We start from the raw sequence: 24,348 nt of genomic DNA, 5'->3' as shown, positions 1-24,348 counted from the left end.
TTGAAACAGCATTTTCTCCACCATCTGTGCACTGTCATTAGTCGAGATCATCAGATGAAGAGATTTTTCTGGTGATACAGTGCTGCATTATCATAATTATTCCTTGGCTTAAGATGAAACGTTTCAGCACTGCAACTTCAGTACTGTAATTGCAGTCAAAGACAATAAGTCCAATATGCTGTGGCAGTCAGATAGTATCTAAGATGTTTTTGATTGCACACAAAAAAAAACTCGGTACATACTGGAGGCAAAGGGTCAAAAAGGGACACAGAATAGGACTTACTGGCACATCCAGCCTGTCCGACTCCTAAGGCAGCTGTCACATTGTCGGAGCAGCAGCCGTACAAAGACAGACTGCAGTGCTGGGGTGCTGTCAGCTCAGTCAGAGTTACAGCTGAAATCGCTGATTAGGTAGGAAGAAAAAGGGAGGGGAGATGGAAGATGGCACAACAAGAGAAAGAAGAACATGTGAGTGATTACTATAGGGTGGGGTCTGGTGGTGGTGGGAGCAGGGTAGGGATTAGACAACACAATCTCTGAGCAACATGTAACTTTTTGCCAACAATAAGATCGGCTTGAGGGGCAGAGGTGGAGAGGCTGGCAGCCGGCTTCAAGATAACAATTCTATTTGCGACTTTCCCCACAATGACTCAAAATCAGGGGTAAAATGATGCTATTACCTCCAGTGATAACAAACAATGGCATTTCCAGTGAATGTGCGGTAGCTGACATTTACCACCTACTAGGAGGCATGTTCTCTTCATTTGTTCATGTCTAATATTACGGAATTGTGCTGCCACCCTACAACCTTCTCTGACAAGAAAAAAAAAAAAAAGCTTGCTGCATAATGTGGAGGAATGTGCCCAGCAGTTTCTGCCTGTGCACAGTGTGTAGAGAGCGCTTTTGTCTAAGGATGCAGCAGAAGCCAAACTAGTGTGACAGCACTGAATTCAGAGCCCCCATTCAACAACATAAAAACAAATGTGTTCCTAAACCTGGTGCTTCTCCAGAAACTGGGAGAGAACAACAAAACACACGAGAGTAGGAAAAGGGGATTTGTTAAAGGCCTGGGGGGAAAAAAGCTCATGATTCAAATTTTCTAGGAAGCAAAGTTGTAGATTGAAGAGAGAAATCTTTTTCTCTGTTCCCCACCTGATCTCACTTTCTTGTGTTGCTCATTTGGAGTTTGGAGGCTGGAGATACAGGGGCCATAAATCACACTGTTACTGGTGTGGATATGAGCCTCAGTCTAATGGTGATGACTCGGCTCGCTCTTTTTCCTGCGCTTTCCCGCTCCAGAGATAGGCTTTGGACACAGTTCATTTAACTTGCCACTTTCTAGTGCTCCATTCAGCTATCTGTACTGAGCCTATTAGGACAAGAAGAACTTTTAATTTCATATGTTCTTCCACCCTTCAAGGGTTTTTCCCCTTGAGTAGCTATTGTCCAGCACAATGCAGCTCACTGTGATGTGCTATATTACCTTCATGTTTTCAAGGTCTGCTGCTTTCTTTTTCCTTGCAATAGTCTTTTACATTCCTGTACATATTTAATTTTCAATCAAACCAATAAATATTCATTTGGATTTCGATGATATCCCTTACCCATGCAGAATTTTCAGGCCACTACAGAACATTGTTTGACATATAACAAGACAAGCTTTACATATGTGTGCTTTGCAAGCAGCAACCTTCGCACCTTCAAAAAATAAACCAATGTTGTAATAAAGTTGCTGGAATAGAGGTCAAATCAAGTTTCTCTTCATATAGCTAATGTAGAGGACAGAAAAATTCCCAAAGATCTGAGTTTTTCCTTTAGCCAATCAGAGAGAAGAGCCCTGAGGTATTTTACCCATAGAGGGCTCTTCAAAAAAAGGATTGATTATCCACGGAGGTTAGAGAAGCGTGACAGTCACTGCCCAAGGAGGCCGGCTTAGGAAGGACAAGAATCAGCAGGGATGTGTGTGAAAACACAAGCTGCTCCCTTATTCTTACTCTCCTAAACTCCCTTCGTCTTCCTCTCTTTTAGACTCAGGGGAATCAAACAGGCTGCAATGATCACACAGAATCCCCAAAGTGCCTTTTGCTCTGCTCCCCGGCCTGTGCTGGCAAAAGCTCTTCATTTGACAACGCTGTAGAGAGGAAGATTGTTAACCTTTGCTGCTTAGCCACTGATCAGTCTGGATGATAAATGTCATTCCCTGCATGCAAAGATAGGGTTTTTATATCAAAGTAAGTTGGGAAAAGGGGTATCCTGAGGGTTATGAGGCAAGCACAAGTTTAATGGTTTAAATTGTAAGAATGTCTGGATGGAAATAGTGACTCATTATTGAGATCAGATCAGTCCATACATATGGCTGTGAGAGAGATTTTAACTCTGAACACGAGCTGGCCCCAGAGGAGTGGTCAGTTTCCCGATATGAGTGAAAACACTGAAGAAAGATGTGTTGAGTCAACTTTCCTTGAGCAAATTACACAGACAGACACATCGTATGTAAGACTGATGATAATCATTTCATTTGCTTTTGGCTACATTGGTCACACTGAAGAGAGACAATAGAGCAGCTGTCAGAATTCTATTTTACCCAGAGGTAACTGTAACCCCCACTAATGGATGAAATGAGTGGAGAAATGAGATGACAGTGACAATGAGTAATGATGAGGGTGCATCTGTTTACCGACCTGCACAAGGTCCCTGACTCTGAATCAACAAGTGCTCCTGTTTCTCACATCTGGCTTTCTTCTGCTCGCACTCGTTGCTGTAGGTCTTTCCATCTGAGCCACATACCTACAAAAAAAATGAATGAAAGCTTCAACCTGTAGGTTCTTCTGACATAGTTACAGCATGTCATGGTGGGGCATGCTCAGTAGAGTGAAGTTGATTGACCTTGTAAACTGTGGTTTAGCAAAAGCATCCAAAAAAAGGAATATAATCAAATTGTATCACTTGAACTTTTAATGCGATGTTATTGAAAGCACTGAAAATATTAGTAAATGGACTTTGAAATAAGATGGGAAAGTGATTTCAGGAAACATCACCACTGCCGTATACATCAATAATATGAATAATACAAGATGTCGTCACCACTAATTTCTGCCATGTATAGAAGTTTAAACCTAAGTAACAAAACAAACAAAAAATACATTTTATCCAATTCAATAGGTTTTGATCACATGAAATATACAACTATAAGGTTTCCAGAGACATTGATATTCCATTTGAGACACCTCTATTTAACCCACTGCATTTAAAGCAGAATGTTATTTTTCTACCTTGGATCTGCTTTATCTATTTCTTGTTGATTTATTACATTTTGTTTTAAAGCTAGTTTTCAGTGATGTTGTCATTGCTGCTTTCCCCGTTTGCATTGTATCAATGACTGTAAAACCACATCTGGTTAGGTTTGGATACTGAAACCAATCCAGATGTGATTTGAAGAACAAGCACAAAGTTAAGGTGTACTATAATTAAACTATAAGGAGTGTTTAATACTATAGTTTTTCAGCAAAATTGAGTTTATCCTTCATAAACCAAGATGACTCAAAATATCACAAGCAATAAAAGTCAAGTTTCTCACGTTTGTGTGTCCTAATTTAAAATAATTAGGCCTATGAAAGGATGAATGAATTTTAAGGGCACTCATACCAGGTTGTGTGGTACACTTTCACAGTTGAAGTCACAGACGCAACGGTCATCCTCTGCGTCTTCATCCCACGAACCTCCAAATACGCGACATCGGTCCTGTTCGCAGCTCTCTGCACCTGAACCGGATCCCCCTGAGCCACAGTCTGCACATAAGCACCCCAGAGATACACAATGATTAACAGGTGGAAACAGTGTTGCGGTTTCATTCTCAATGGGCACTCATTTACACACTGGGAGCATAGCAAAGTTAGGATAATTTACACTTCTCTTGTCCCGATGGCAGGGAGAGGGGTCCAAAGGCGATGCTGCTCGTCCAAGATAATGACCCACTGCAGCAAGGGCTATAGACTGACTAAATAAATTAGACATCTTTGCACCACCAATGAGGCATTCTTTTCACTTCAATTAAATCAGAATTTAAAAAGGCAAGAGGAACTCTGGCATCCCAGTACACGGTGTATTGATGGTAAGGTCTGCTTTATGGGTGCCTTCTTCCTGATATGAGAATGCTAACTAATTGCAAAGTGCTCTGTAAAATCTAATCATATTTTGAGACCTTAAAGGAAGTTGTCACAGCATCTCATTTGACTGTGACCCTGAGAGGCCACTCCCTTGTTTTAAAAGTGCACTTTGTACCAAAGAAAGGGAGCTGCTCTGGTTATTGTTCGTGATTTACAAAAAAAAAAAAATTAATGGTAGGAAGGAAAAGGAAGGGAAGAAACATATCTGAGAGGATGTTGTTTGGAGTTTTGCTTGAGAAAAACAAATCATGCAGGCGAGGAAACTGGGAGGATCCTGCTTTTGAAGTTGCAAATTTCTCCTACAGTCAAAGTGTGGAGGGAGATTAGGTGAATGTGCGTGAAGGCAGGGCATGAAAGCAGCCGAAAAGATGCAGGGAATGTCAGACAGGGGAGAGGCACTCTGGAGGCTGGCAGAAAGTTCATTTGAAACAAATTTGTTATTCAGAAATGGAATGCAGTCCAACTAAAAGCTCCCATTGCAGCCAATATACTCTAAAAACATTCAGCAATCAGGATATTTCTTCCTCCTCCTGTCTTCTTCCCTTTTTTTGGGCTCATTCAACTCTGTGTATTGATGCGCTTCCTCTAATGGTGAAATCAATGTCGTAGTGATGGAAGTACCACTTAGCATAACCCATCTTCCAAAGTAGATTATGGAGAAGGTCACAGTGCAGAGGAGGGGCAGGCGCAGATGAGGCCTTGGCTGTTCTTTGATATGGGTCATCAGCAATGGGCTGTAAGAGCTTTCAGTGGTCGATACATTGGAGGAGCCCTGACTTCATTATATGTGGACACAACAGGGGATTCGGAGTGGTGTGTAGACTTTGAGCAACCACATCCCCCACAAACATCAGGACTAGTTAAGGATTCACTCTGTCTCAATCTTAAACCCACATAACATAAAACCCTAATCCTTTTACTTGATTATACTGTTGTAGAGAAGTATTGATTGTGAACGACAGTCTGAGTTTAACATAACATTTTGTGATAGACGTAACATGCTGCATAATGGCTCTTAACTGCCGGTGACGTTATTGCAAGTATTTGACTTCAGATGACACCTGAAAAGGGGACGTATCAGAAAGAAAATAAGCACTCAGGGCCTGATGGTTGGCCTCCTGCATCTGTTTACTGTACACCAGCTCAGCAAGACACAGTAAAAAGGAATTGCGGGCGTAGTCAATTCATATTCCGCTCAGGCCCCTTTACAGAGGCAAGATAAATAAATAAAAGAAGTAAGACATTAGAAATGAATAAATAAAAATGAAAGGCAAAGGGGGTCCTAATTAGCTGTTGTACTTTGATGTGTCCGCCACCTGCACTGCCTATGAACCTTTCAATTAATACATCCCCAGCTAAGAGGACTGCATCAGCTATTCTCTCTGCACTGCCCATCCGTTCCTTTTTACTCAATCATGTCAAAGGCCCAAGTCTATTTAGCCGAGGGAACTCTATTATGAAGACAGAATTCCGCAGCGGAGAGAAGAAAGAACATGAATTGCATAAGAATAACGTCCAAGAAAAATAGAGAAGATTTGACACAGAAAAAAATATTAGAAGTGAAGGACACAACTCTATTGTTGAAGCTGCCTGATATTGTGTGTTAAAGTAGACAAGAACAAGGGTAAAGAAGAAGAAGTAGCAGGCAATGTGTGTAGATGTACTTTGACTCTGTCAACCAGATTACTCAGGATTGGCTAGAATTATCATGATTCCTTGAGCTTTATGGCAGCAAAGATCAAAATAAAATTTTTGAAAGAATGTGGTGCCTTAGCTATTGTCCCATCTATCAGTCCCTTGTAGGGTCATGAGAGATGTGACAGCATGTTACTCCAAATAAAGTTCCCAGAAGATAGAAGGATTGTGAGTCACACCTGTTGGGGGAGAGAGGATGGGGTGTTTGGAAATGGCTGGGTGGAAAGAAGTTTAGTTGGCTCAACAGAAGGTTACAAGCTGTGATTGGTCACAGATGTGATGTGATGGATGGAGCATGAAGGAAAAATTTGCTGATCTCACAGCGAAGAGTTCTTTTCCCCTCTGAGCTATCCGCTGTGCTCTGTTTTTGATGGCCTTTCATACATTTTGGAGTTTGATCCGATCTGTGCAAGAAGAGGAGCAGAGTGTAGGCTATGCATCACTGTGCAATCCTCCACTTATAATCTTATTTATTAAACGTCTATTCAATTAAAAAGGGTCTGGCCTCCTGTAGGTGATGCACCGCTCTTAGTTGCCACTTTGTCAGTGTCGAGACAAGGAGCTGAGGCCAGGCCTACCCGAGTGTGAAATTAAACAGGTGATAAATTTCCCTGTATGGCCAACAGTGGGAACACTGTCATTTTTCATTACTGCTAAATAAAAGGCAGACGAAAACAACTTCCATTTTTATGCTGTGTGCGCCCCCTCCTCCCAACAAGACTAATGAGGATGGTTTTTAAGGGCAGGTCTACGTAACCAAATAAATCACATGTTCACTTCCTCTCAAGGCTTATCTTTGATTTCATACTGGTGATGTAGCGCTTTGCTGCAGTCCACAACAGAGCTAGAAAATACAATATTACATTTTGTGACACGGGTGCTCTGATAAACAATATATACTTCTAATTTAGCCAAAACCTACCTCTCATACATCCAGGCAGAAGTGAATTTTTCAGCGACAAATCTTTGTAAAGCATGTAACCAGAAAGGAGCAGCAGGAAAAAACCACCAGCATTGTTTTGCCAGCGTTACAGTCCCATCAGGCATCCTGTTGAGGATGTGGGTCAGATTTGTGGGGGCTAAAAGAATCTGGGAAAGAGCCCACAGGAAAAGACAGAACTAGAAGTTGCCCCTGGGGTGAAATTTATCGATATTTGACAATCCCATCTCCACTCCTATCTGCGAAAGCATTGGTGCCTCTTTTGTCAAATGACACAATTTTGATGGAGAACAGTGCATAACTGAGAGAGACATGAGTGGGTGGGACAGCAGGGAGTGATGGGGAGTGTGCAGAAAAAAAAATTCTATTGTGTAAGCCTGATGGTTTTCTCTGAATCAAAATGAGCAAGAGATGAAAAAAGAAGGATATTCACGGACTCCCTTGGGGAGGTAGATGAGAGCATTTTTATCTGATACCAGAGAGGCAACTGGCAAAGGAGAGTGTGTGGCTGTGAGCATGTGGTGACAGTTAGTCTGCATTGAGGGCATACAGTTTCACATTTCTTCATGCCCTAAATACAAAAAGGTCACTCATCTCAGTCAATGAAATTATGGTAAATGGACTGCAGAAGTTTTGGTGGCATGATTTGCCTCACAGGCCTATGGTGACAGTACGGCTGACAATGGAAGTAAGAGAAAAAAAGAATGAAACACCCGGGGCTACCAATCAAAATGGAAGCGGATTCTCCCCATCTGTTTGTTCAGTGCTCCATCTACCCACTCTTGTCTTCTCTCCAGCCATCCCTCCTGCTGGCAGGTGTAATCTGCTCGCCTTCACACCTTGTCGGAGGACGACTATGTTCACTGTGACGACCCACTACCCACAGGGGAAAAGCATTGCCACTATCTGCATTACAACCAGAGGATGGCATGTTGCTCCCTTCAGAGTTGTCTCTATGAAGGGTTGAGCGAGGGACTGTGATATTCCGCTTCGGCCTGTCAGCGCAGATCAAGATATGATCTGCACGGTAAATTAGATTTAATTTCCTCCGAATGTGCAGGAACAATGGAGCTAAAGGCATGGAAATCAGGGATACTCACACTGAATGGCATTATTCACACACCTAAAAGCCTAATCGGATAGAGGGCATTCATAAATTGGGTGCGGTTTGTCTGTCATAATACAAATACTGTAAAACCCTGCCCCTATGGTAACGAAAGCCAAGTGAAATAATTTGCATGTAGTCGTAACTACTTTCGAGAATATGTATAGGTAATTATCTATGTAATCGGTTTGTTGTTCATCTTTTTGACAGAGCTACACTCCTATTCTTTTGTGTGCTTGTGACTAACCTTCATGGGAGTCAGAAGGAGTGAGTGACAAGCTGTTTGGGGGAGACAGCCCAGGAAGTTCATTCACTGAAGTTTTAGGCACACTGTTTTGATTCATGACTGTTACTTTGTTGTAATTTGTTGGTAGAGCAGGCAACACATTTTCCACTAAAAGTTTGCAGTGTTTCCTGTACACTGCTTGTTCTTGAACAGACACAGGTACATATTTAACTTCCATAACGGTTTACAATTGTAATGCACTTTCTGGCAGTTTTAGCACTGAATACAATCTGTGCTCCAAATGTTAAGACTTCAAAATAGTACCTCTGTGGGTGATGCCATTGTGGCTACTTCTACATTTATGAACAATCAAAGTGTTGAGAGCCATAAACAACAGCTTCAGTAAACAAATAAAAAAGTATGGCAATTCACAAAACAAACATGAGCTTTATTACCTTCGGCCCTGCAACAGTTTGTGTTTACACACGCCAAGACTTTCATTACAATTTTTGGTGGTGTCGAATTATTGACATGCTGCTGGAAGCATAGCTCGCTGTTATGAAAACCCACAGATGACTTAACACCGTAACACAGGTCAGTTGGTAAAGATAATTACACCACTTCAATGGGCGATTGATCAACATTATCACAACATTTCAAAGTCCATTTCCTACCTTCATCACAGCTCCCAGGCTTTGCCACATCAATTCTCTTCTCCCGCATGCAGGAGAACCTGCGGAGTTCACACTCGTTGTCGTAGGTATTGCCGTCACTTCCGCACACTGGGGAGTAGCCCTCGTCGGAGCACTGTGGGCACTCACAGAGATTCTGGACACACTGTGTGCCCCAGGGACAAACTATGCCACCGCATGTTTCTGAATTACACACAGCAGAAGGACAGGTCAGAACTCACTGCAAAAAAGTTGATTTGATGGATATCATCAGTACAGGAATCCAAATGTGTATCAGGGACAGACATTTAAGTGCAATTTAATTCAGCATCTGCCTGCCTGGAGTTGTCCTGTTATGCTTATATTTTACATATAATTTCCCCCTTGAATGTAAATCAGGCTTCACGTTTTACCAGTGAATGCCATGTCATTGTTCTTCCAATCAAACTTCCAATAAAATTCCTATACAAGCCAAGACACTTTGTAACCTTTGCGGATTCAAAAATAACAAGTATGACAAACTGTAATCATCAACCTCTATCTGCATAAATGTTTAACGTTACTCACTGCACTCTCCTTGGCTGACCACCCGCAGGTCCCTCTGTTCTGTGCAGGCCAACACGTGCAGCTCACACTCACTGCTGTATGTGGTGCCATCACTGCCACACACAGGCTGGTGTGACTCCACACACTCTAACGGACACACGCACTGTCCGCTTTGGGCATCGCAGATTGCTCCAAAGGAGCAGTTGGCACAAGACTCATCTGTATGGGGATTTAAAAAATCGAGAGAGCAAAGACTTAGCATATGTGTTCAATACTGTGTGTGTTTTTTTTTTTACACTGTTCACACTTTATGAAACACTTAACATTGATCAATTACATCTTATATCACTATAGCTGTGACATTAAACTATTGTGGTCAAAATTCAGTTTATATTCTAGTATAAAGATAAAGTTATAATGATATATAGACACACTATGGATGGAGCACTTAAATAATAAAGAGTGGTTGCTGTCTTTTCTTTATATTACTGTTGATAAGCTGTGTAACGGTTCATTAAACTGGTCTGAAACAGTGAGGAAACCTACATTATACAGTTCATTTGCAAGTCAAGGGTAAAAAAAAACATTAAATTTGAAAAACCTCCACAGACAGAAGTCCGATACAGGACATACCTAAGAATATAAAATAAAATAATGAATAAAGAAAAAGCCCAATGGCACAGAGGGCTCCATTTATCAGGAATTTCAAACCACACAAAACAACTGAAGAAAGAAAAGAACTAAACTTATTGTGAGAACACAAGGAGCTTTGGAGATTTGAACAAAAAAATAAAAGAAGATAAGAGATGGACAACCATCTCCACAGTGCTCCATAAATCAGGACTTTATGGAAGAGTGGTCAGAAATGGAGGCTATTCCTGTGTAAAAGCCAAACGAGAGCCTGGCTGCAGTTTGCCAAAAGACACTTAAAGCATTCTGAAAGCATGAAGGAAAATATTCTCTGGACAGATAAGACAAGAATTGAATGCTTTGGCCTGAATGCCAATTGCTGTATCAACTGAAAGCTGGGCTCTGCTCATCACCTGGTTGCTACAGCCCTATGGGGAAGTGTTGTGCCAGCACAGATTTTTGAAGATGCTTCTGAGCAGCAGGAACTGGGAAATAAGTTTTAAAAAAATTAGGAAAGTCTAACTTTCCTGGTTGTACTCATAACTTTGCGAGGTTCACATTATCTGCATTAGGTTATACCATATCTTCCATCACACTTTATTTGCTTCTAGAGGCAAATTTTCTCCTCAAAGACAAACGTAAGACAGGATCAGACATGTCTCGGCTGCTGAATGATATGTCACACGGGGGCAGGAAACAAATAAAAAGGCAACTGTGAGGCCTTAAAGATAAAAGTAGAAGCACAATTCCCTCTGACACCAGTTACACCACGAGGATCAGCACAGCTCACTATCACATTCAATTAGCAGCAGTTTAACAACCTCTGCTGATTTAGCTCTAATTGAGAGAGGCTGCCCACTGGAACCTTCCACAATGTTAATCTGTTTATTACTTCTTCAGAGCCTTGCATTTCCTTCATCTTTCCATCTACTGCTGGCACCTACTCATTTATTGGATTAACAGACCCAGTTATGGCAATGTGTGGCTCTTAATACACACTATGATGTCCATATAAAGTATGAACCTGAAATGTTACGCAGGACATGCAGGATCTAAAGACTGTACAGTATATCTTACAAGTGCCCTTGTTTGCTGGATGGGAGCAAACTGCTGCAACCTAGTCTTCAATTCTTGTGAAGTGTGAGATGGGTGGAGGACTGCAAAGTACCGTTATAATGACCCACCTTTTGGAATGGGGTGCTAAAAAAATCCCATTCAAGTGTAATGTTGGGATACTTGTATTGTTTTTGTCCTGTTCTGTAGCTTCAGTCAAATAATTTACCACTGAATGAAATTGTCTTTGCTCCCTCTATCTCAGCGCTGCAGGTAGGTTTGAGGGACTGAGAAGAAAAAGATATTGGACAAAAGAGCTCCGCTACTCAGGTTTTTTGTGACAAAAAATAAATAAACATGAAACATAAGTGTCTGTAAAATGGGGTTGCTGTGGTCATGGCTCTTCTGAGGTTGCGACAGCTATAAATCAGGAAGCGGCTGCGGTGAGTGTTGTCCTTTATCAGGTCTTGTGTCCTGATAGCAGCCTCGCTTCTTTATCAACTCCTGCCATTTGTGCCTGGTTCTCCACACAGCTCGATCCGCCAGACAAACACGCAGGCAGACATAAAAGAAAAAGGGAGCTACAGTTCAAAGTCAGGAGAAGCGAGGGAATTGTCGGACTTGCAGATAATGTTCTTAAGTCCACTTTTTGTTCTCTGATTCAATCATCTTCAGGTCTGCCATCATTTATTTTAAGTTCCAGTAAAAAGCTCTCTGTGGGTGACTCACAACAAATGTGAAAAGTTCAGACTTTAAGGTAAAAGTCTGGCCTGGTATGAGAGGCTCGAGTTGCAACATTGCATCATCTTTTATATCAGGCATTTAACAGAAGTGGCGCAGATCAAAACAAGACATCTAAAGGCTTTTTTCATGCAGGATTTAATACCACTTCATATTAAATGCATATTCAAATTTAGCCTGGCAGTCACAGATACATTGCATCAAAACAAGCCAACCCAGGTAACCAGCGAAATATTCAAGCCAATAGAGGCTGCTAGTCAGCAACAGCATCAAGCCAGAAAAAGGCTGCCAGATCTGGACAGGTTTTAGGTGTACAGAGGTAAGACACTTTTACAGTAGATACATTGGGGGAAACACTGAGCCAGCACTGGCACCCGATCATTGGAGTTGCGATGATACTTGTGCACCATTCATCATAAGTCTGGGATGAGCCAATATGGTGTATTAAATTTTGGGTGGTGCTCTGGAATATAATTTTGATGCCTGTGAAATATTTATTTCTTAACTGTCTGACACTGCACTTGTAAAATAAAAAATATAAAGCAAAGTACTATCTATGGAAATTCTCACTGAAAAATCACGACTTTTTCATGGAAAGAAAACAGGTGATCATGTAAATTAATGTGGAGTTTGCTTTTAAGAAATAAACTTTTCATGTATTTCTCTACCTCTCTCTTAGTTGCAAAACAATCCTATTTTGTCTTGTTGAAGACCTGCTAGAATCTAGGCCCCTTCGTGTCCCCTTAAGCTAGCAACCATAGATGTTGGTTTTTGCTTTGAGGCAGCTTCTGTTGTTGTGCTCGGTGGCGGCAGTTGTGATTTTGGAAGCAGGGATGAGGAATAGGAGCAGGTTGGTATAAAAAGTGCCCTTGAAAGCATGAGGGATTAATTCACAGAGGAGAGAAAAAAAAAAGAAAAAAACCAAAGACCCTCTAGCTTTACAACATTTTGTTGATATCCTTTTAGGGTATGGGAGAAAAAAAATGAATTGGAGCCGAGGGGGTCTGGGCAAAGTATTACCTCAGGATTAAGCGGAAAGAAATAGGCTTGTTTGTGTTTTGAAGGCTTGTGAGCATGGCTGGGTGATAACAACTCCCCTGTTGATGGCTGCCTTGCCAGTCCACTACTAACTCTGCCCCCCACCCCAATTTCTTCACTCTTCGTCATCTTGTTCACCTTCATCTCCTCTTCCCCCAACATTTATCACTTTCCCCTACCTCCTTCCTCTGTCCTCTTTTCACTGTCTCTCACAAACTACTCATACCGATGGAGTGACCTATTTTTATTTGATTTTTTTACTCAACTGAGAATATCATTTCCAACACCTGTGGGAGAAAAATGGAGAGTTGTTATTTCCTTTTCTCAAATGATTCAGGCGCCTCCGCTCTCATCTGTTTGGGGGTAAAGCCATAAAAAACGGCCCTTTTTTCTGAGGCGACTGATATCCAGCTGGGGGGTCTATTAACCAAGAGAATCTCTCACTGCCCACCATACAAGGACACCCACCACTCAAACGCCGAAGGTGGGAAAATCTCAGAATAATAACAAATGTCACTCTTATTGCTATCAGGTTGCACCTGAGCCATATAGATAACCACTATTTTTCCAGCCCGCAGGGAAGGAAATGAAATTATGGCTGAACTCATGCGAGGCTGCAGTAAGCCACACACACACTCGCAGTTAAGTACCTATGAACAGTCATTTTCCTTTTTCTGGCACTTCATACTCTATTCTGCCCTCAACTCCTCTCCTAATCTCTGACTTTTGATTCTGGAGGGCATAAATATGACAGCTCACACATTATAGAGCATTTGGATGGTAATAACAAACTGCAACCATAAACAAAGCATAGCTTATTTCATGATTATGTTGGAAATCACACATAGAAAAACATCCAAACAATGTTGAAGATTTCTTAAAAACATGGCTGTAATCCTTTAATTTCATTTATTAATTTCATTCTATAATGACACCTAGCACGTTTTATTCCCCCTCGTCCTTCAAGCTCCATAAAAATGTACACAATATTGGTGGTGGAAATAGCCCGTGATAATTAGGTGAGATAATAGCTTAAGTCAGTCAGTTGTTATGGTGCTGAAATAAACCCAGTAAAGCTGTACAAACAGCTCAGAAATAACCCACATTATCATCACCATCATTTCTAGGCTGGCTTGCGCTTGGCAAGCCAATGCCTTAGCATTTTTATGGCACCACTGCGCTGAATCAGGCCTGTTCCTCTGGGAGCCAAGAGCCATCCATAGTGCTGGATATCAAACAGGGCCCTCCACTCTGCCAGCTCGTTCTGCCTCTCGCCTTTTAAAATAAAGACTATTCATTACCGTGGAGGGACCCCGGCAGACAGATCTACCTGGAGTACGGTGCACCAAATTGACTCAGCCCGCCTGCACATGGACCAAACACTGCTTTTGCTCCATTTCTCATTGGCATACATCCTTACACACTGTTTTTCAATTTAGAGAGAACTTGGATGGGAAGATGACAGATGCAATACACAGGCAGGCAGGGAGTCCATAACAGCTAACTCTGTCATATGCTCAATGCACACAAACACTTAAACTATTATGATCAGTTTGCACAGTCAAGCTCAGAAACATAACCTGTTTGCACGATTTAGAGCAAAACAGTGGAGTGCAACTTCATAACAGTAGAGTGACATAAATTCAGTTGTATTAGTTTGTTTGTTAATTGTGAAGCTCGTCCACAAATACAGCGTTGTGCAAGGCAACTGATTTTAAGTGTAAAGGTCTTCAAAATATGAGGAAAGCAAATCTATTGTTGCAAAACTGGACTATGGGGCTAATAACCACTGTGCTTCGGCCCAGTGTGTGGAACGGCAACAGGCTTGGTTGTATACAAAGAAAAATACTACATCATCTGAGTGCATGGGAAAATTGGCCTTGCAATGAGACATCAAGCCATCAAGTGGGTTTACCAAGCTGTAAAAAGCTGTCTGTATGGCTGTTCGCCTGCATAGTGGATACGAAGATATTTTTAACACTTGAAGCTCTGCCGTTGCTGGTGCACTAATGACTAGCTGATACTCCAACACTGCAAGACAAAGCCAAGTGACTCATGTAGCCAATTACAGGCAAGTATGCTCTACGCTTCATTGGGAGTAAAGTGCATCCTTACTTAAGGCTCGAAACAGGCAAATTGGAATCTTGTTGCTGGTATAGACATGCAGAAAAAGAGCAGTTGTGGAGTAGATGGAGAGCATGTGTGTATTGTTTCTGTTCTTGCATTATAATTTTCCGCCAAAGAAATATGGTGTAGGTTGGAGTTAATAATTAATCTTAGAAAAATTATGTTTCACAGGGAGAGATACTTCCTTACTTCTAAACTTTGATCCCCCTATATCATAATAATTTCACTGTATCAAAAATGACTTCATGGCGTACTATAACTGTATAATCAAATGCTTCTCTAATGGATTATCTAGAGGTCCACGTCTGAATTTTCATTTTTGCTGATTTGTTTTGAATTACACCAAGCTTGAAGCTACATCAAGATCACCATGATTCACTCTCTTCCACACAATGGTGGGACCCTATTAGCTGCCTGCGTCAACCACATGAAAAAACAAAAAAGATTGCTGTTAAAAGATGTACTGAACTGCTAACTCTGCAAAAAGTAGAAAACCAGTTCTATCATCTAAACCTACACCATGCATGATGCCCTTACAGCTGTACGTCTGTGCGAAGGGTCATTGGGTTCTTTGTCAGTAAAACATGTGGTCTCAAAAATCCAGATGACAATGTGTAAATGCTAAACTCTAGATTTCAAGATGGTTGATAAACCAAAACGTGGTATCATGGTGATGGAGTCAATTCTTTATACAGAATCTGCATAAAAAGGACTCAGCTTTTTGATAAGGTTACTTTACGATTTTCAAATTTTTACAAAAAAGTAATTTTTTTGTCCATAACCATTTAGTATAGCTTTAATACATACATTTGTATATATTAATATATGTGTGTGTAACCAAAATTCTTCTCAAATTCTAAAACAATGCACTTCATAATGCACTGTGTCCCCAAACTGAGGTATTAACAGGACTTTTGAGAAGCCCCGGTGTAATCTATGTGCTTTCTGTTTACTTGCAGGACATGAATGAGATATCAGTACACTTGATTTCTTGTGGCTTTGTGGGATTTTGTTACTGCAGTAACTCACCGCATGGTCCTTTGTGTTTGATATGGATGGCCTTCTGCAGAGCACAACTTATCGCTCTCATCTCACAGGGGCTGGTGTAGCTGCGGCCATCAGATCCACACACGTGGTCGCTTGTTGGCGGGCACGCCTCGGGGCACTCACACACTGGCTCATCGTTCTTGACCACGCACACTGCCCCATGGTCGCACACCTTATTCAAGCAGGGGCTTGGCACGTCGAGATCTGAAGGCCGACCGGCCAAGAAATAGAGAACAGAGTTAGAGGGAGGACAGGGCAGATAGGAGGTGGGCATAATATAAAATAGAGATTGGAGAAAGGTCTGGAGTTGGAGAGGGAATAGGCAATTGGGAGGTAGGTTAGAGTACAGCTACATGGAAAACAGTAGATTTTGTGTTAAAAAAGGTATGGGGAGGAAAAGAGAAAAGATGGAATATGTAGTTCAGCCACACTCCTATGACACTTCTATTTCCTCAGCTTCCCATGTCATATTCCTGCCTTTGTGCCTTCCTAATGTATCCCGAATCTTTGAAGAGCCCACTGAATCCGGTGGACAGCGGATAAAAAACATGGCCTATAGCACAATAGAAATGAAACAGCCCACGAACAATAGTTGCACAGCTTTTTCTCTTTTTTCTCAGGCGAGTAAACGGCTGGATTAATTGACGTTCCCACTGTGCTCCTTCAAAGGCAGGCATTTGCATCTCAGTGAGAGCCACTGCTTCAGCCAAAGCTAGCTGAACTGGCATAGAGGAGCAAGAAAAGGAAGAGTACGCTGGATGATATGTGTATGAGAGAGACAGAGAAAACGTAGAGAGCGGAAAAGAGAAAAAAGAAATAGGCAAAGAGAAGAAAGACCCAACTGCTTAATAATTCAAAAAAGGCAAGCTCCTGGGCAGAGGCAGATATGAAATGCGAACATCAGAGAGAGGTGTCTGCTTCAGTCTCTCCCGCTCACGCACAAACTCCAGCATGACTTCATTAAAACGAAGGCTGGATTTTGCGCCTATGATTCTCAGTAGCGGCAGATGGGTGTAGGCTGGGTTGATATAACACGACTCGATCAGGAGGGAGTGGAAAGCTGAAAAAAATAGTGTGAAAAGGGCTTTGATCACAGCCTCGCCTCCTGATTCAATCAATTTTTTGTATCTTTATGTGTCAATGAAAATATTACATGGCAAAGTGTATACTAACAGGGTGCAAGAGTGACTATCAGTGTGTGTCTGTGTGCGTGGATTGATGAGTCCTTCATGTGGGATAGTGTACAGTCAAATGACGACAGCCTGGCTCCATAGTCATTTTTATTTGGAAAGTTTAACGCATGATTGATGGCTCACTCAACTGAATGTGATGTATCTGCAGATCAGGAAAAAAAGCATAGAGAAATTCTGATGAGAAGTGGTGGTAAAAGCTGAAAGAGGTGCACTAACAAGTAAAATGAAGCAAGACCTGCTCCATCTCTATCTTATATTTGGTTTCAGATATGCTTGGATGGATGGAGATGCTGTCATGGAAACTGCCCCTTTTAATGACACCACCCATGGCTCCATCATTACTGTGACCATTATGGGATTAGATGGCAACAGAGGGGGGCTGACTTTATGTGCTTGAAGCCCCATGATTCATTTATCAGCTCATAGATATTCAGCAGAGCCTCAACTCATAACGCTAATGCAGGGTTAAATTATCAACTGATAACACAGACAGGGGCAATTAGCTTGTTTCACTCTGATTAAGGCGACAGGGGGTTAGGGGTGTGGAGGAGAGGCTGCGGGGGAGGAGGGGGCACCAGATAACGATCAGTGTCGGGTAAACATCTAGCTACTGAGCTGAGGTATTAAAATAACAAAAAGTGAGAGAAGATTAAAGATTCTTCTTCTGGCTGTAATTGAGCAAGATCTCGAGCAAGGACACAGTCTCCATTTCCGAAAGTGAATGTTTCAGATTAGCAGGTGGAACACTGCTGCTATTGATTTCTGTGTTTTGATGCCAAGCTGCTGTTCCATGAGAGCTTGGAGGTGCCACATAAATATGCAAGCAGCTCAATGCTGCTTAATTTGGTGCCGCTTCTGAAACAATTGATTTCCCATGATCTCATTTCGACGCCTTGTGTGTGTCTGCAAGTGCGTATGTGCGTGTGTAACAGCTGTAAGCTTGTGATCCAGGCTTAACTGTACAACCTTGGCCTCCAGAGAAGTGCACCACCAGTCCACTATCCAAGGACGGGCTACTGAAATACAACTGCACCCTCCAATAATGCCTTTGTCTCCTATTCTTTTTGTTTCACACTCAGAGATATGACGAAAGAATCTCTTTTTTTTTTTTTCAAAGTATCTACTACCTCTGGGGGGGAGGGGGGGCAAGAAAAAATCTCCCCAAGTGTAAAAAATCTTGTGACACAGTGAAAAACTGACTTCTTCATTTAGTCTTGGATGCAGCTACAGATTTTGTAATGGCAGCCTGTACAAACTAAGGCTTGTGGGAGGGTGTTCACAACCTTTTTCCTGCTCTTCTTCACTCCCTGGGCCTCTCCCAAACACTTAAATCCAGCTCTTCATGCATGTGTCATTTTTCTGTCGGGTATGTCCAGAAAAAAAAGAGAGTAGCAGGGTTTAAACCAAGCTATTTATACATGAAAATTAGCTTGACAGTTGAATGGGAACATCTACAGTGCCAAGCACATTAATCAGTACCCAAGGCACAGTGGCTGAGCAGGTGCAGCGACTTGTCTGCTGTGGCAGTAGGAACAAGTCTGCGAAACAGTGAGAAAAAAAAAAAGCAAAATCAAGGATTTAGCTTTGTACTGAGTCTGTACCACCATTCCGGTTGAGCAGACTTTACATTCCGAGTGTCACGTCATCTGTATCCTCTCCTGCCAGTTGCGGTGTAACTTTCCATTTTAATTAGTGTGGTACTTTAATGGCATGGCCCCACTTCAAGACTTGAAGAGGATTACTTCAGGTTAGGCCGCGGTGTCAGTTCTGCTCAGCAGAGGCACTGATGCCACATGGAATATTGATGGGACTCATTTCTATGTTTGCCTGATATCTGCTAACTTGTCAGCTTGAAATATTGTTGTTGACCACTTAAAAATGTTATCTGGCAGATAGAGTGGCAGCACAGTGTAATTTCTGAAGCTTAACAGCCCCTTGGTAGATTGGCATGATGGCACAGCAAACCCCAGCAGGACTCTGGTGGTGACTGTGGCTGCAGTGAGCAGTCATACCCTGTTAACCTCCCATAACATGTTGCTGAAATGCTGGGAGATTATATTGGTGAGCACCCCCTCCCATCTTCGCTCAGCTCATGCATATGTTAATTGGACTTTTCCCCTTTGGGTTTGTGTGCAATTCAAAATCGCTCCCTGTATTAGGCAGGGAAGCAAATCAGTGTAATCCAGGTGATGCTTGCAGTAGCCAATTGGCAGGGAGAATCACCTACCAGTGCAACTCATTAAAGCACAGGGCTCCAATGTGGGCACAGCCAAAGTGCAGCAAACCCCGCCTTCTGTTTTCATCACCTGCAGGGCTTTGATCCGACTCCCTTTGGCTCCCTCACATTAAAAACATTTATGTATCATATTAGTAGAGGGAAAAGGAGGTGCAGAGAACAGGCTTTATTTGCATACAGCAAAAGGCATACCCGGAGGCTGTGTCTGTCTACCACTGAATACTTATCACAAGCAGGAGGTAAGTCGAAGCCTCTTTGTGCATTTACAACTAAGAACGTGCAGCTCTTCAAAATGGTGACAAGCACAAACAGCACAGGGGGAGGTGGGGACAAGCTGGGATCCCTAATCTTGTAACATTTATCTATCACTGATGATAAAACACTGTTTGTTTAATCCAAACAACAGACTTTATTATGAACAATTTTCACAAAAATTATTCTAAAGGTTCCTCAGAGTGATGTGCAGAAAAGAACTATAAGTAAAAATAAAAAAATCAGCGCTCACCATCTCAACATCTATTGCCTTTCATATCAAGTCTGGCGCTACAGCAGGAGGAAAGACTGAGAAGAGGAAAAAATGAAAAACGCTGAAGTGGAATAACTTCATGGTAAACTGCTGCCCAATGTCATGCAACTCTCTGAAAAGCCTAAAGTCACCTCTGACACCCTGTTGATACACATTTGTCTGTAATTTCTGTTCAACGACAGCCTGTGAGCCACAGTAAGAGGACCGCTGGTCCCTAGCTGCTGTCAATCTGGCTCCCACAGCACTTCCTCTAATTAACTTGATTAGCAATAATGTCACTGGTGATCTCAAGCTGACTTCCGCGTTAAAGCTCCACAACTATTTGTGAGTCCAATCACAGATGCGCAGGGGGAGATGCTCATCAAATAAACATGCAAATGATGAAATATTCTGCACAGAGTCCTGACACCTAAGGTGACTGAATTTTCTTTCCTGCTTTCCGGAGCTCTTTGTCAATGACAATGTGTCTACCGCTGAGTGATTTTCTGTTAACCTCCAGAAGCAATGCATTTCAGGCAACTTGCTCGCACTTGCACGAGTTTTTCTGCACTTGTAATCACAAACTTGCACACTCAGCTGCGTTTACATGAACTGACAAAAGAGCTGTGAATAAAGAATTTATGTCCAAAAGCACTGTCTCTTTCATGTACTCACTTCTAGTTTGTTTATGTATAGTTTATGTGTTCCTCACATAATATCTGTATCCTTCTCTATGCTCTGAAAAAGCCTCAGCTGTAACAACCTAACAATTTAAAGATCCCTCTCCACTTTTTCTTCTGTTAATATGAGGACAGTGCATCAACAGGCTCCAGGGAGTCTTAGTGAGCTACTTCATACGCCCTCCATTGATTCAAAGTACTACTGAATGTGCACAAAAATAGCTTGACTTAAAGGAACTGCGGAAAAACCCACTGGGAAGGGAAGTGAGCTGTGATAGACCCTGGGCTAAGACAGGAAAGAGAAAGCAAAGTTTTAATTATGCATTTTCATTTTAAAAGTAATTGATTTTACACAGTCTGGTTCTCTGATATCAAATAGATGATATAACTATGAAATGGCTTTTTAAAAGCAAAATCATTTTGGAAGAATACCCTCAAAATCCATCCTGCTTCCTCTGGTTTAACTTGTTCATGTAAAAGGCGTCCCAAAAATATAGCCTTTATCTCTGTGCCATAATATCTGGACCGTTGCTTGGAAACACCTGAATAAAAAAAAAAGAATAAAAATTAAACGCCTGACTGAAAATATATTGGTGCCAGTGCACCACCAATGCTTGGCCCTCTAACTATTATTGAACAATTAGAAGTATATTTCTGCTATAATAGCCAACACAGCATGCACACTTCCCGCTTTAGTTCGTGCTGCTACCCTGCTGTGTTGACACCATATGGAAATATGCTTCAGTCTAAAAATATTGTTGTGTTCCAAGCTGTGAAATCTCTAATCAAAATCATCTTTATGGGTTTCAAGTCAATTACGAGTTAAATACAGACAGTATTTTCTCACTCTGAAGATAGATGCTGTTGCAGCGTGGGGCTGAGGATGTGTTTAGTTTTCATAGCTTTATGTGTGTTTACTGGAGAACAGCAACATGGAGACTCAAGGCTCTATGAACAAGGACAAACGGGAATCAAATAATAAGTAAATAAAACGTATCTGATGGCCCTTTTTAAGAATGGATTTGAGGCAGCTGTGTCAGCCAATATTCTTCATCCCGTTTTTTACAATGTCTCAAGGCAGCATCCATGACTGCAGAACTATTCACCCTTCTTCCCAGCAGCCTGCTATGATTCACTTCCAGCAAGTCCTTCATGAGCTCACGTGTTCTTGGATGTCTGGAAGATTTGTGACTGTGTCTGGACACGAGTTAATCAGCTAAATGCCATGCGGTGTTTGCATCTCTAAATTGGAGAGCTTTAGATATCAATCAAACTGTTTACAGAGGACAGCAGTCAGGACATTACAGACGTGGGCTTTCTCGCATCTTTCTTTGTGGTAGTGAGTTCCGGCAGGGTGGTGGGGTGATGTTGTGTGCTTTCAGCCATATGAAAACAGGTTGACGGCTGTGTGAGAGGCGGGGAATTTCATCCATTTGACAGCTGACAGAGATCTATCGACCCGCCACATTTACATTCATCTAATGAAACAAGAATTAAATGAAAGAGATTTTTATTGATCAATCAAATAATGATAATTTCATCTCTCAAATTTCTTTGACCATATGAAAGTCTTGACAAATTATTTGAGTGTGTCTGTGTGCAGGTTTGTAGGGGCCAATTTTTGCTTTCTGCATCTGTGTGTCGACATGGGACTTTTCTCTGGACTTATTGACAGCAAGAATCCCGACTGCACATTAGACAAGAGATCAAAAAAGAGTGGCACTTGGATGTACTGACAATACCGAGTACATGCACAGCATGTTGTGAAAAAAGGTCATTTTCCTTTCTTAAAACCTGGAACGCACCAACGTTACAGGCCGGCTCAGATTCAAATAGTAGGATGAATAGAGCACAGAAACCGTGAATTGTACCATCATCCGGGGGTCATTGTGTGGTTATCTTTTGTCACTGCAAGTCATTATGAGACAAACCCAATGGCAAAAACCCAACAGCACATAATGGGGGAGTGTGTCCTGCACTACATTTGTGTGTGTGTTCCATCACACAATCAGCATGGGCCACTGAGTGATTTTTGACAGGCCATTTCTTGTGAAAGACACACACAACCTCATAGATCTCATGACATAAAGATAGAAGAAAGAAAGAGAGAAACAAACAAACAAAGAAAAAGAAAGAAAGAAGGATGACGTGCATCATCATAAACACACAGGCACTCTGCATGCATATCATTTGTCTGAATAAACCAACAGTCTCTGTGGGCACCTTCACTTGCCTCTTTTGATGTTTAATTAAAAGCGTATCAGGGGGAGCTGTGTCGTTTGTGGCACTCTGTTTTGAAATATATGCAAATGTCAATAAAAATGTATTAAAGAAACATACTACCAGTCGCTGAAGGCTGCGATACACAGTGGAAGGCAGGAAGGATGAAGAGAGAGGGAAAAGTGAAATAACTAAACAAAATGGAGGGGGGATGTAAGGAACTGAGACACCATTTGGCAGAAATAATGAAACGGAGCAAAACGTGCTCGCACTGCCATTTCCACTGCTTAATTTATTCACTGCTCAGACCGCCAAATAATGCAAATGAGTTGTGGTTTCTCCCGATGCTGACAACTGGAGATAACTTTGGTTCTGTATTCAAACTACGCCCTAATGCTTGGAGGATGGACAGATCTTTCTCGTTTTATTGGTCTCCGTCACAGCAACAATACAATTCTGGACAGCAGTTCTGGACAAAATTATCATTATCATGTCTGCTGGGTGGATTTTTTTTGGTTGAGGCAATGTGACCATGTGACATCAAGCAGCATGAGCAGATTACTCCAGCTTCATCATAAATGCTGAGCTGACAGCGTTAGGATGAGAAGCAGCAAAAATGATTCCAATTTTGCAGGAGATTAACATACGACAAGGCCTTTAAATCACCTCAGAAATGATTAGAGAGGCGCTTGGGCAAATGAACTGTAATTTAATGCCTTATAAAACACACAAAAAAACCAGCGACTTCTATGTGCATATGTGTGAGTGCATTTAAAAGATATTATGGCCAGTGTAGATGAATCCCCCCTTTAAATCAACCTTTTAACAGGAAGAAATAATCAAGAAACAGTTGTGCCAATTCCAAGTGTAAATTGGGTCACCTACTGAAGTGTGTGGAGCTTAGACTTGGCTGACTAAGCTTAGAGGGAAATAAATCTCTAATTGAATCTTTTTATTTCCTTTTATTCTTTTATTATTCTAGCTAAGCAATTTAGAATAGTTTCAGCTGCTAGGCTTCTTAGTTTCTTTAGAGAAAATGTTGACTTTGGGCAGTTCTGCCTGATCTCAAGCTGCATTTAGGTATCATCACAGGGCCTATTCAATCCTAACTTTTAGAAAGTTCTTCACGCTTACAATATCTGCACACGAGGATGAGATGAAAGAGATCAAAGTTATGGCAGCAAAAACGCGGATAATGGAACATCTCCACATGAGCTCTTTTCACAGTTCCTAATTATTGTCAAAATAAAAAACACAGTGACAGATTTTTGCACTGTGACGGAGCCTGCGTGTCGAAAAGACGAGCTGTCAAGTTGGCTGCTCCTCATCTGCATAAAGTCAAGCAGCTCGGACGTGCCGCTTGGAAACCTCTTCATTTGAAATTCTGATAAGTTGAGCAAATGCCTGAAAGGTTTTTAAAAAAAAACTATTGCCCTCCAGTGAACTATTGCCCTTATGTAAAAAAGAAAATAGTTACTGCATGCGCCCTAATGCTGGTTTGGTTTGAAATTTTGGATCTAACAGTCCAG

General features: G+C 41.6%; 1 protein-coding gene across 5 annotated transcripts in view; it reads right to left on the bottom strand.

The window, feature by feature from the left end:
- Nucleotides 1-24,348, bottom strand: part of agrn (agrin) — a 239,818-nt gene that overhangs the window by 48,518 nt on the left and 166,952 nt on the right. For all 5 annotated transcript variants that reach the window (XM_072366885.1, XM_072366887.1, XM_072366886.1 and 2 more), the window contains 6 exons: nt 15,968-16,189; nt 9,371-9,568; nt 8,807-9,007; nt 3,646-3,788; nt 2,682-2,787; nt 284-403 (listed from right to left, as the gene is read on the bottom strand). In XM_072366885.1, the coding sequence (XP_072222986.1) occupies nt 284-403; nt 2,682-2,787; nt 3,646-3,788; nt 8,807-9,007; nt 9,371-9,568; nt 15,968-16,189 (990 nt within the window). The remainder of the gene's footprint in view (nt 1-283; nt 404-2,681; nt 2,788-3,645; nt 3,789-8,806; nt 9,008-9,370; nt 9,569-15,967; nt 16,190-24,348) is intronic.

Source organism: Leuresthes tenuis, unplaced genomic scaffold (genome assembly GCF_036924035.1).
Source record: "Leuresthes tenuis unplaced genomic scaffold, fLeuTen1.0.hap1 SCAF_16, whole genome shotgun sequence".
Lineage (NCBI taxonomy): Eukaryota > Metazoa > Chordata > Actinopteri > Atheriniformes > Atherinopsidae > Leuresthes > Leuresthes tenuis.
This window is presented reverse-complemented; position numbering and strand designations above follow the sequence as displayed.